General features: G+C 41.1%; 1 protein-coding gene across 8 annotated transcripts in view; it reads right to left on the bottom strand.

Annotated features, from left to right (window-relative positions):
• LOC132137591 (potassium channel subfamily T member 1-like) overlaps window positions 1-12,962 on the bottom strand; it is a 101,546-nt gene that overhangs the window by 48,404 nt on the left and 40,180 nt on the right. Inside the window, exon 2 of one of the 8 annotated variants that reach the window (XM_059547609.1) lies at window positions 842-880. The exons of the other annotated variants lie outside the window; for them this stretch is intronic. Within the exon in view, the coding sequence (XP_059403592.1) occupies window positions 842-880 (39 nt within the window). The remainder of the gene's footprint in view (window positions 1-841; window positions 881-12,962) is intronic. 8 annotated transcript variants of the gene reach the window in all.

Below are 12,962 nucleotides of genomic sequence, written 5' to 3'. Positions count from 1 at the left end.
TTATAGTTACTTTAGAAGTCAGTAAATCACAGCAAAAAGATACCACAACCTGAAGGCAATGTTTTTAGAATTATATTGTGCCTTTTTAGACACCAACACAAACACTTTTGGCATTAAAATGACAAGCGGTGAACATTTTGTTATGTAAATGAGTGGAAACAGTTATTTTTGCAACTAACCTTAAAGCATTTATAGGAATTTTCCTTTCACCATTACTTAAAGCCCCCCAAAAAGCATGTCTTAATCCATATTACGGATGTGTTGTAAGATTACCCACACCTGATCATCATTTTCTCTGCATTTTTTGCTATCCTACTTTGCACTGCTCTTGATTGTGATGATCATTATGAAAATGAACCAGCTGTGTCTGTGTCCTTTAATTAGCACATTGTCAGTAGATCAGCTGCAGAACTTTCCATTTCCATCGGCACTTTAATGGAATGATTGCAATCTCACGCTAATTTGCCCCGTTTAGTAAATGTGCTTTTACTTGCTTAACAGCATAAACTATGAATCAGATAACAAAAAAAATTATGCAGAAGATTGTGAACAACGGGTCTCACCTCTTTTATCAGTCTTGGACTAATCTTATATTTTTACTAGGTTTTATTGGACAGTTTATATTAGGTTTATTTGTAGATTCTTAATATGTACTGGAAGCTTTTATTTGCTTTTATCACAGTCTCATTTGTACAGCTAAATAGATCACTCTGAAAAACAGAGTCTGATAAATATAAATGAGTCACGACTCTCCAGTCTAAACATAGGTGAGGATACCTAATAAGACAGATTTCACGCGCCATGGAAGACTAGACAGTACCACGCTTCCGCTCTGACTTACTGTGCATTGGTTGAATCCATACTGTACTCCTCTGTGTATCTGGACAGAGCAGACATAAGTGACACAACAGAGAAGAGAGTTTTCAATAAAGAACATGCAAATTACAAATATGCAAAAACATGCTAGAAAAATCTGGGTTGACCAAAGTCTTTCTGAAAGGAACATTTGACGCACAGCTTTGTTAAAAATGTGTGTCATTGTGCTGTGACACACTGAATTTTTACATGTTTAGGTTGTGACATTTGAAGTGCCATTTGAAAGCTTTGAGCACTGAGCTCCAAAACAGAGGAAGATGGACATTTCATAGCCCAAGGGTTGCTCTGTGTGGCCATTCAGTCGACACAATGGATGGTCATGATGTGGACCACATGGAGGTTAGATGATGGCTGCATTATCACAAACAACTTATAAATTATGTGCCTTTAATGATTGATGTACAAGAAAACGGCACTAAATATAGGTATGTACAATTGTCAAAAGGACCAATTGTAAAACAATAGAAAATGGCAACTAAATGGTGAATGGTTTATTACGTTGTTACATCTCACTTGCACAAACAATACAGAGCAGCTAATCACCCGGTGTGGTCTCTGCTGCTATAGCCCATCTGCTTCAGGGTGGGCTACAGCTATTTGAGTTACTGTTGTTAGAAGGAAAAAATTCAAGTGATTGCGCTAATACTGCATGTGCACACAGTTAAGCTTTGCTACCTTGACAATGCAGCCTGTTCATTATCATAATAAAATACAGTCAATCAAACATAAGAAAAAAATAAAACCACACTCTTCAGTTTAAATATGTAGTGAAATCTGTGCCTTTAAGTGTTATCATTGTAATGCTGTGATGCTAAGAAAAACATGCGTGAGTGAGTGAAGGCTTCATAATAAATAATAACTTGTCATTCAAATACATCATGAATACGGAAACATTCGATTTTCTATCTAAAATTTGTTTTGGCTTTAGTTTATATTGCTAGAACTTAAAGGCCTATTTTTATTTTTGTTCTTTTATAAATACTGTAAATTAAAGGGATTTGTTGTGGAGTGAGGGGAACTAAAATAGCCTAGCTATTAGGGGTGAAACGATTCACTCGTTTTCTCGATGCATCGATTACAAACCCTGACGATTCATATGCATCAATCTTGAAACATGATTTTTGAATCGTGAAACTAAAAAAAAAGCTAAAGATTTAATGAATCGCGATCTCTATAGCGATTCAATGCTTTCAAAATATATACACATTAAATTACTACACGCATGAATTAATGGACACCTTGAAGAGTGTTCGTGCCTCGCATCTATCCTTTACGCGCTCCACTGTTTACGCCTGAGACTGTCACAGGATTGTGCTCATCCTCTGTTCGTCTCTGACACAGCTGACTTGCGATCTATAGGACTCGTGGCCAGTAATACTAAAGTGAAGTAGTTTTACTTTTTCTGTGGTTTGTCAATGGCTCTCTGCTTCTTACCGACGGCGTTACCTGAGCAGTCGAAAGCTGTGTATTTATTGCATGGACGGAGCAGAAATGTAAGTGTCTAAATCATATGCACAGTTCCATTGAATGATAAATGTGTTTTAACAATGCTGATGAACCGAATGTAAAGGAAACTGTTAAAATAAGCACAGCATTAATGATGACCTTGAATTAAGAGCGCAAGGTTTATCTGATAATCAGATGCATGAAAGTAGCGTGTGTTGCTTTAGCAAACAGACATCAGGCGCGTTTTCTTTTAAAATCATCATTTGCTTATGGAGAGGAAAAGTTAAATAGCTAGCCGACTAGCATTTTATTTTGTGAAAATGAGATGAAGATGTTTTCACACTGAAAGAGAAGTGATTTCGCTCTCATAGACGTGCCAGGCTTTATCTGCAGCTAAACTGAATAAAAGCAGAATGAACTGATGAAACGCTAAGAAAAAAACCCCCACAATAAATAAATACAATTTATATATTATATATAAGTATATTTTCTACCTTATTCTGTGCAGAAAATTAAAATAATAGCTAATTAAGTGTAGTATATAAAACAATCATAAAATATATATATATATATATGTGTGTGTGTGTGTGGGTGTGTATATGAATATACAGTATATCTGACAGTCACAATTGCTTTCTCACATGCCTGGGCTTAAAGTATGCTGAGCTGGCTTTCGTGGAGGAGTCATGTCTTGATGAAGAGTCATGATGGACATCTTGATGCTGTGGTCAAGACTCGGCCGGATCCAGTACGTATCCAGACCAGATGGTGGATCGGCACCTAGAAAGGACCTCTACATCCCTGAAAGACAGCGGAGACCAGGACAACTAGAGCCCCTGAATTCATTGATGAACTGCCTTTAACTGTCATTTTACATTATTGACACACTGTTTTCCTAATGAATGATGTTCAGTTGCTTTGACGCAATGTATTTTGTTTAAAGTGCTATATAAATAAAGGTGACTTGACTTGACTTGTGTGCACTTTGGATGGGTTAAATGCAGAGCACGAATTCTGAGTATGGGTCACCATACTTGGCTGAATTTCACGTCACTTGGGATACAGGATCCTGCTCTTTAGGAAATGGTGATCGCACCACTCCTTCTCCCAGAGGAGGGCCGGGCAGAGAACATTTTGTTCAGTTTGAGTTCTGCCCCACAGCCAGCAGAGAACTGTTTCCTCTTGCTCTGGTTCCCAAAAAGGTACAGATGGCAGTGTTTGACTCTGCGCCTTGCCACTCTTGCCCCCCTCTTCTATCGCCAGTGGGCAGCAGGGCATGGTACGAGGATGGCATACCTTGACACTCACCCTCTGCCCTACTGTAGAGCAAGGTAAGTGCTGCAGTGCACACTCAAACCTTCCCAAGCTGCCTCACTGGATTATTCTGATCATCAGACTCGGCTACAAGATTCAGTTTGCTTGGTGTCCCCCAAAGTTCAATGGCATTCAGTTCACCTCCGTGCTGGACAAAAATTCTCAAGTCCTTCTGTCCAATTCGTCCTGAAGATTGGTTTATAGCGATTGACCTGAAGGATGCATAATTTCATGTCTTAATTCTCCCTTGGCAAAGACCATTTCTTTACTTTGGATTTGAGGGACAGGCATATCAGAATTCATGCCTGAATTTGTTCAAAGGCAGGAAATAGTTTCAGGGTCTCCTGGGGAACATGACATCCACAGCCACAGTCATGCCACTCAAATTATATGAGACTGCTTCAGCACTGGCTTCACAACCGAGTCTTAAAATGGGCATGGTAACACGGAATGCACCGGGTTACAATCACTCCGTCCTGTCACCAAATCTTCAGCCCATGGTTAGATCTTGCTTTTCTACAGGCAGGGATTCCCCTAGTGTAAGTATCCAGGCATGTTGTTGTCTCAACAAATGCATGGTCAGGGTTGTGCTTTCTTTCCTGCAGGAAGGGCTGGTATGAAGGCTGTCTCTCTCCAATCTGAATGTGTATGCTGCCGCTATTGCTTCACATCACACTGCAGTAGATGGTAATTCTGTAGGAAAGCATGACCTGATAATCAGGTTTCTTAGTGGTGCGAGGAGGCTAAATCCTCCCCGCCTTCATCTGGTACCCATTTGGCATCTCTCCTTTGTCCTAACGACCTTACAAAGGGAGCTGTTCGAACCTCTGCAGTCAGTTGAGCTTAAATTCCTGTCTCTAAAGATGGTGTTCCTGACTGCACTGGCTTAGAGGGTAGGGGACCTGCAGGCATTTTTTGCAGGCATTCTCCCTATGGACCAGATATCAGTACTAATTTGCTTCACAGGCAAGTTCCCCTATTGGCAAAACCTGTTTGGAGTTCCTCCAGCACCCTTGGCAGTCAGATGTGGTGAAGCATCAGACACCAGGTCTAGCACTCGCTTGTATGGCCAGGGTCAACCTTTGTGCTAGGCTAGGTGCCCATGTGTAGGGATTCCCCCTTCTGGGTGATCCCACATGTGCATTCTTCCACGGTACGGCTTCCCTCACAGTGAGCATGTGTCTTTTCTTGGAAAAGCTGCTCTGTCATCTCTGCTCAATAACTTGTACGGAGCATCTAACTTCTTAACATCTTTGTGAAACTATTTATTTATTTACAATACATTAACAATCTAAAATCAAAATGTAAAAAAATTAATATACCAAAATCATACTTCTGGTTTTCCAAGTTTTTTTTTTTTTTTTTTTTTTTTTACTAAAGAACATACAGTTTATGAAACTTCTGGAACCACAAAAAAATTAATGGTTAATTAATTAAATAGCTGAATATATTGCGTTTATGTTAATAAAAAAGTTTGAAAACAAGCATCTTTGTCATAATTACAGAAATACCAAAAATATCAAAAAACAAAAACTACTTTCACACAAAAAGAACATTTCTAGGCTGATGAAATAGAGTGTGGAAGGAAGGAATATGATAATCAGTTCTGATTTCAGACTGCTGAGTGCCTGCTTTTGGACTAGATGATTTTTTGCTTGTCTAAAGCTACACCTACATACAGTACAAATACAAACCCTGCACTGCACCACAGCATTTCACAGCACCCTCAGAAACATTTCACACTCGCTGTGAGCTGCTCTGAAGCTTTGGATCTTTTACAAAGCTGATCTATGTAAAGCTCACAGTGGCATATGATTCATTTAAATTGTCATTGTATGTAACCAGTGTCAATCCCTTCATATTGTGGCTTACAATTCACTGTGTAATACACTTATGTAACACTCATTTTTAAGAAATTGTTGAATTAGTGTACCAACTAAAAAAAGTGATCCTGTATATGTCGCAGACTGCTCTGATGTTGTTTTTGTACAAATGCAATGAGTTTTGCCTACATAGGTCTCTCATTTGACAGCTTGCCAGGAATTTATGAAAAATATAACAGTTGACACAAAAACATGATGGGCAAATACCCCACCATTTTAACAAGAGCTAACTTTGCAAACAACTTTCTTCTCTTTCACTCCTTGCTGTCTACACTAAGTGCTCAAAAAAGAAATGGAAAGAGCAGACTGTGCAGACAAATGCCATTCAAGTATAATCAAAACATGTCCCAAAGTGGTATAAAAGTAGCTTTGAAATCAAGTCAGTGTAGATCTCATATATATAAAATAAATACTGTGATATATGATATATATGACCAATAACATGCAGGTATGTTACATAATCAACCAATCGTGGCGTGTGAGAAGGTGAGATCTACAGAGAACAATCAAAGCAATGCAAATACACGTACATGTTAGGTGTTTGTTCGTTTGTTCAACTTGAAGCGTCGCTGCGCACTGATCATTGTATGACACCAAAGTACCAAAAGAGTGATTCGAATGCATAAGGAGCCGTCTGCTCTGCTCTCTATAGCTCTTATGAATGTCATACAATGATTGATCTGCACAACACAAGCAGCCAGAATCTGGATGTTTTAGGCAATATAAAAAACCTGGCAAGGACGCGTTCTGGGAAAATGGCTCATATGGTCACCCTAATATATATATATTTGGGTTGTTTAGAATTGTGAAGCAGAGGTGGTTATTTGTGTCATGGTACATTTTGCATTAGTCACTATCAAAGGTACAGTTTTTCAAAACTGCTACTTTTGAAAAAAACTTGAAAGACCAGTCATCAGCTAATTCAGGCACAACTCTGGTACTCAGTATGGTCAAGCGATGTGTGGCTATCACTTAACACAACTGGCACTAATGTAAACTTTTCAGTTCATGGTATAAAAATAATATACAACCAAAGTGGTGTGTATAAACCACATATGATAGGTTTTAAACATATTTGCCAATTAGTCAGCATTTTGCATGTTGTAGATCATAATGCTTTATGTTGAGGCTCTCATTGAAGTCATCTACAGTGAGCATCACTGCATCAAAGCCTTTTTTACTTTGTGGCAAACTTATAATTGTTTGTTTGTCTTTTACTATCAAATGTCATAGAAAATGGTTTGTTCAATGGTTAGAAAACAAGGTGCGCTGAGTTTAAGCAGCGGAGTATTTTTTACCATCTAATAATATTGTAATAAACCTAGATAGGGAATTTAATGTTGTGGCTAGAGGAATCTACTCTACAGACCAAGCAACACCACAGGGGTAGAAACAGTAATCTTTATTACATATAGAATTCATGCAGTTACCAAACATGTCAGACTGGGTCAGGTTCTGGAAGTCCTAAGTACTAAAGTTAAACAAATCTGGGCGAACAACACCACCATAGAAGCTGCTACACAGAGAACCACAACAAATAAACCAAAGCTATGAAACACATATCACCCCCGCAGGACACGGCACACGTTCACACAACACGTAACCTTCACACCAAAGACGCCATCAGACTGCCACATAAGAATTCAGTTCATCATAACCCTCCCAACCCCTCCTTGAAATGGCTATACTGCTAGATTTAAAAATCACACACACACACACACACACACACACACACACACACACACACACACACACACACGCACACACACACAAAGAGTTAAAAACTTAGCTCTCCCGGGATACAAGACCCTCCCCCAGGGTCTAGGCTTTGGCGCTGGTTGGTAGAGGGGAACAAGCAGTCACCAGTCCAGCGCTCGCGAGGCCCCCGACTGTAGCGAAAACGGAGCACCCCTGGTCTGAGAAGCCGCGCCGCCCAACGCACTCCTATACCCAGCCTTATCTACAGGTTAGCCCGCTAAACTATCTTCACCGCCGGCAGCCCTAAACAGCATGCGAACGGCACCCACCCCCCAACCTTGAGTGCAGCTCGGCGTTTAGCAAAAACACTGCTTCCCAGCCCTCTCACACTTTGCTGTGCTTCTCTATTTATCATTCTCTCTCCTTCACGCTCATCAATGGTCAGGTGCAACAATTATTTAACTCAACCCCAACAATTATTTAACTCAACCCTCTCTTCCCTCAAATCCCTCCCCCCCACACACAACAATCATAACAATGCATCTTTACCACGTCACTTCATTACACTCCCCCCACCCATAAAGCAGACTCGTCCTCGAGTCAAATTCAAAACATCTCATATTCCCGGGACCACACCGGTGCCCTTCTTGCTCGTCCTAGATGCAAGTCCTTGGATAACTTAGTAAGGGCTCTGCTGGCATATGCTATAACATGTTCAAACCCCCCTTCTTCTTGTGACAATACAGCCCCAATACCAGCATCGCTAGCATCCGTATCTACAATGAATGTTTTAGAGGGGTCAGGGTATACAAGAACAGGAGCTGACATTAAACTCACTTTGAGCTGTTCAAAAGCCGTTTGACATGCCTCTGTCCATTTAAAACGCCTGCCTTTCTCAGTGAGCTGGTGCAGCGGGCGGGCTATCTCAGCAAACCCCTTCACAAACCTCCGATAGTACGAGGCTAAACCCACAAAACTCCTGACCTCTGTTTGATTTTTGGGCACCGGCCACTGGCGCACAGCCTCTACTTTGGCGGGATCTGCTTTCACCCCCTTTGATGAGATGATGTGTCCTAAATACTGCACCTGAGTGGCAAACAAGTTACACTTAGTGGGCTTGACTTTGAGGTTAGCCTGGCGTAGTTTTATCAAGACTTCATCCAGACGGCCCAAATGTTCCTGAAAGGTCCGTCCAAATATAATAATATCATCCAAGTACACCAGACAGGTAGTCCACTGAAGATCTGCCAGCACCAGATCCATCAGTCGCTGAAATGTACTTGGACTATTGCAAAGACCAAAACTAAGGACATTGAATTCAAACAGACCCTGACGAGTGATAAACGCAGTCTTATATTTATCCACAGGATCCAACTCCACCTGCCAGTAACCACTGGCTAAATCAAGAGTTGAGAACCAACAAGCTTTATTCAGACTGTCAAGGGCATCATCAATCCGTGGCAACGGATACGCATCCTTCCGGGTTACATCGTTTAATTTACGATAATCCACACAAAAACGGAGGCCGCCATCACGCTTGCGTACCAAAACTACCGGAGCTGCCCAGGGACTATGAGAAGGCTGAATTATGTTGTTTGCCAACATTTGCTTTACATGGTCCGCTACCTCATGTTGCAAGTGGAGGGGAACGCGACGGGGTGGCAACTTCACAGGCTTTGCATCCCCTGTATCGATCTGGTGCATTGTCAGGTGTGTTCTCCCCAAATCCCCCTCCCCCTCACTAAACACAGACATATTTCTTTGTAACAACTCACGAATATCTCTTAAATCAGATGGAGTAAAATTCTTCTGATGCAACCCAAAATGAGCAATAAGCTTGTCAACAGACCATGGCTCATTTGGGCCATCCTCATCCTCACCCATGTCCACAGGTTCAGCCTTACAGCCCACCTCAATGTCGGTATGCAAAGTTCCCAACCTCATACCCCCCTTTAATGTGAGGGCATCTTTCGTTACATTATTCACTCGTACCGGCAGTCTACCCCCCTCCACCCTACAGACCACCCGAGCTATCATTACATCACATTGATTTGATGGCACATCAGCTACCAAAAACTCAGTGATTAATGCCAATGAATCAAACTGGCAGACTGTTTGCCATTTTCCCAAAATCCCCATCAACCCTCCATTAGCTGCCGACACCTCACCATGATGTCCAGACAGTTCTGTTCCCCCTTTAGTTATTTCAAGCCAACATTGTTTTGGTATAACTGATAATGTTGCCCCACTATCTACCAAGAGAAGGGAGTCTGACGCACCTATTTTGGCTCCGATGTATCCAGAGCCACCCTGGTTGCTTGCAGAGGCCGCATATTTACCAACACGCCAGGGGGCAGGCAGTGGGCCTACAGTACCTGCCCCCTGTAGTTTCCCTGCGAGTATGGGCAGTCTCGTTTTATATGTCTGGTACACCCACACTCCCAGCAACCACCCCCCGCCCCTTTTGCTCGATCTACGGCCCCTTGTGAACCACTACTCCTGGGCTCTCGTACAGGTTCCCTGAAAAATTGAGAAGTAGAAGGATTTACCATAGACTGTTGATTGTTACTCACTGTTGTACGAAGAGATTTGACTTCCTGCCTCAATTCCTCCACCATTCCTAACATCATTTGCATTTGTTCTTCACTTTTAGTTTTCTCTACTACTCCCCTTACTTTTGCATCAGGCATTAGATGGGTTTGCTCCATATTCCTAAGAAGCTCTAATTCTGAAGCAAGATCAATTGCATCTTCTAGAGTATCAGGTTTTGCTCTGCGCAGGCTAATACGGAAGTCACCGGTTGCGAAATGTGTAAGAAATTGATCTCTTGCCAACATATCACGAGTGCAATCATCAGCTGTGGGGTAAGCTTTAGTGGCGAGACGCCGTAAGGCATTTCCGAATTCCCTTACGGTCTCATTGTGCATACGCCGGCGGGCTGTAAATGTAGCCCTACTCCAATCGCTACTATCACAGGGCTCGAAACATCTAGCCATAGCAGCTTTTAGCAGCGCATAATCTCCTTTAGCCTCAGCGGACAAACCACTATAAATATCTCTTGCACGCCCAGAGAGTAGAAGAGACATAAATTTAAGTTTTAAGGGTTCATCCCAATTATTTACATCAGCCGCCAAATCAAATTATTCTGACCAATCAGACCACTCCCGGCCTACACCAGTGAATGTTTCAGGCATAAATACTGCCCGTGCAGTAGCTCTTAAGTTTCCCATCTCCCTTACCTGGCCCCCACCTTCAGGCCCAACATTATCCTCCCCCTGTAGCATTTTTGCAACACTGTCTAGGTTTTATAAGGTTCACACAAAAAAAACAAGATCCCACCGCTGCCACCAATGTAATAAACCTAGATAGGGAATTTAATGTTGTGGCTAGAGGAATCTACTCTACAGACCAAGCAACACCACAGGGGTAGAAACAGTAATCTTTATTACATATAGAATTCATGCAGTTACCAAACATGTCAGACTGGTTCTGGAAGTCCTAAGTACTAATGTTAAACAAATCTGGGTGAACAACATCACCATAGAAGCTGCTACACAGAGAACCACAATAAATAAACCAAAGCTATGAAACACATATCACCCCCGCAGGACACGGCACACGTTCACACAACACGTAACCTTCACGCCAAAGACGCCATCAGACTGCCACATAAGAATTCAGTTCATCATAACCCTCCCACCCCATCATGAAATGGCTATACTGCTAGATTTAAAAATCACACACACACACACACACACACACACACACACACACACACACGCACACACACACACACAAAGAGTTAAAAACTTAGCTCTCCCGGGATACAAGACCCTCCCCCAGCATAAAATAAACAGTGGTATTTTCAACCCATCAAGGCTCATTCACACTAAGAACCAGGGTTATAAATTAACACCCGCCAACCCTCCAAATGCGGGTTAAAATTAATTTTGGCGGGTGTTTATTAAAACTTACTAGCCAGTTTGGCTGGTGATCCATGGCATGAGTCTCTGTTATCGGTCATTTATCCCCTGGCAGCACTTCCTACATTTCCCATGAACACTGTGCTGTAAAGCTACGTAATGACGTTTCATATGCCCATTGGCTGCACGCAGTTTGCAGTTAAAACCAGCGCGAAAAAACATGGAAACGAATAGAGCGTCCATCAGAAAACACATGGAAGAAGAACGAATGGAGCCAGAGCAGGGAACATCGACTGAAAGAGGAGGGAGTTAGCTATTAAAGAAAAAAATGAAGATTAAACTAAATGCGGCGGTGGTTGGGACAGATTCTGGGGGCGAAAAGAGGAACGAGGCAGGGGATGAGGATATTACGGAGCCCCGCACGTCACCTGTAGGAGAAAAAACAATCAATCCGTGGCGACGGTTTTGCAATCCACCCCCTCAGTTTATAAACCGTACTCACGAATTCATAAACTGTTCCTTCGGTTTAACAAACCGTGCCCACGAATTTCCAATCCGTGCGCTCAGATTTTGTAAACCGCACCCTCGGTTTTTGAATCTGTACCCACGAATTCATAACCTGCGCGCACACTTTCGCAATCCGTTCCCATGGATTTGTAAACCGTACTCACAGATTCATGCAGCAAGCTTCTACGTGTTAACATACAGTTTTAATGAATATTATTATATGGAATGGGTCTACAGCAAAGTGCCTTAAGTGATTCTCTATCAAGTGTAGTACGAGGTGGAATACAAAGATTTAATAAGAAAGATGTGCATCAAAATCTTGTTAAATTTGTGATAATCTTATAATAGCACTTGATTATTATTGTACAATAAACCTGCCATTGTGACTGACTCTGGAGTAATTATTTTTCCTCTTTTGTAAGTTGTTTTGGATAAAAGATTCTTATGCATAACCTGTATAATAATATATAATAATGATAAAAATAAAAAGAAAGTTATTTGTATAATTTTAATTTGTAGGCTAAATAAATGATTACAAGACAGTAAAAATGTTTGTCATAAAATAATTCATGAATTGCTTTATTTCTAAATAACCTTTGACAGTTTTGGAAATGCTTGTGTACAATTCTTTCTTAACATGAAGACTTATTTTTGTGATTTTATTATACTAAGCTCCATCCACCCCACCCCACCTGCCGGAGTTAGATGCATGCTTCACTGTTAATATTATTATTAAATAATTAGGCCAAAAATAACATTGCATTCAGTTAGAGAGAAAAGGAATGAAAACATAACCGGCATATTATTTGTTTTGTATTGCTTTTTACCCTTATTTTCTTCTTTTTAGCGTTTATTTTTTTGGCCATAAAACACAGGCGGCTGTGTCTTATCCTATTGGTGATTAATGTAAAATAAACGCTAAAAAGAAGACTATTTTTTTAATTCTGATCGTGGTCTCGTTGGATACTATGAAAAATAATGTTTAAAGAGTAACTAAACCCTAAACCAACTTTTTTTAGTTAATGATCTATAAGAATGGGGCTTTATTAGTGCTGTTCATTGATTCGAGTAACTTTTTTGACATTTGAGTATAAAGTGTTTTAATTCTATAATATATGGTGCAAAAACGTGTGAGTGCTGCCCTCTTCAGGTGGAACGGCGGCTACTGCAGTTGATTTTTCTTATTGGATGTTGCGGTGGTAAGTGACGTAAGCGGTGGCAGGTGACGTAAGCAGTTTCCAGCTCACCACGCCCCTTGGTACGAGCAGAGGTGGAAAGAGTACAAAAATATTCTACTCAAGTAAAAGTACCATTA

The sequence above is a fragment of the Carassius carassius genome, chromosome 4 (genome assembly GCF_963082965.1).
Source record: "Carassius carassius chromosome 4, fCarCar2.1, whole genome shotgun sequence".
NCBI lineage: Eukaryota > Metazoa > Chordata > Actinopteri > Cypriniformes > Cyprinidae > Carassius > Carassius carassius.
This window is presented reverse-complemented; position numbering and strand designations above follow the sequence as displayed.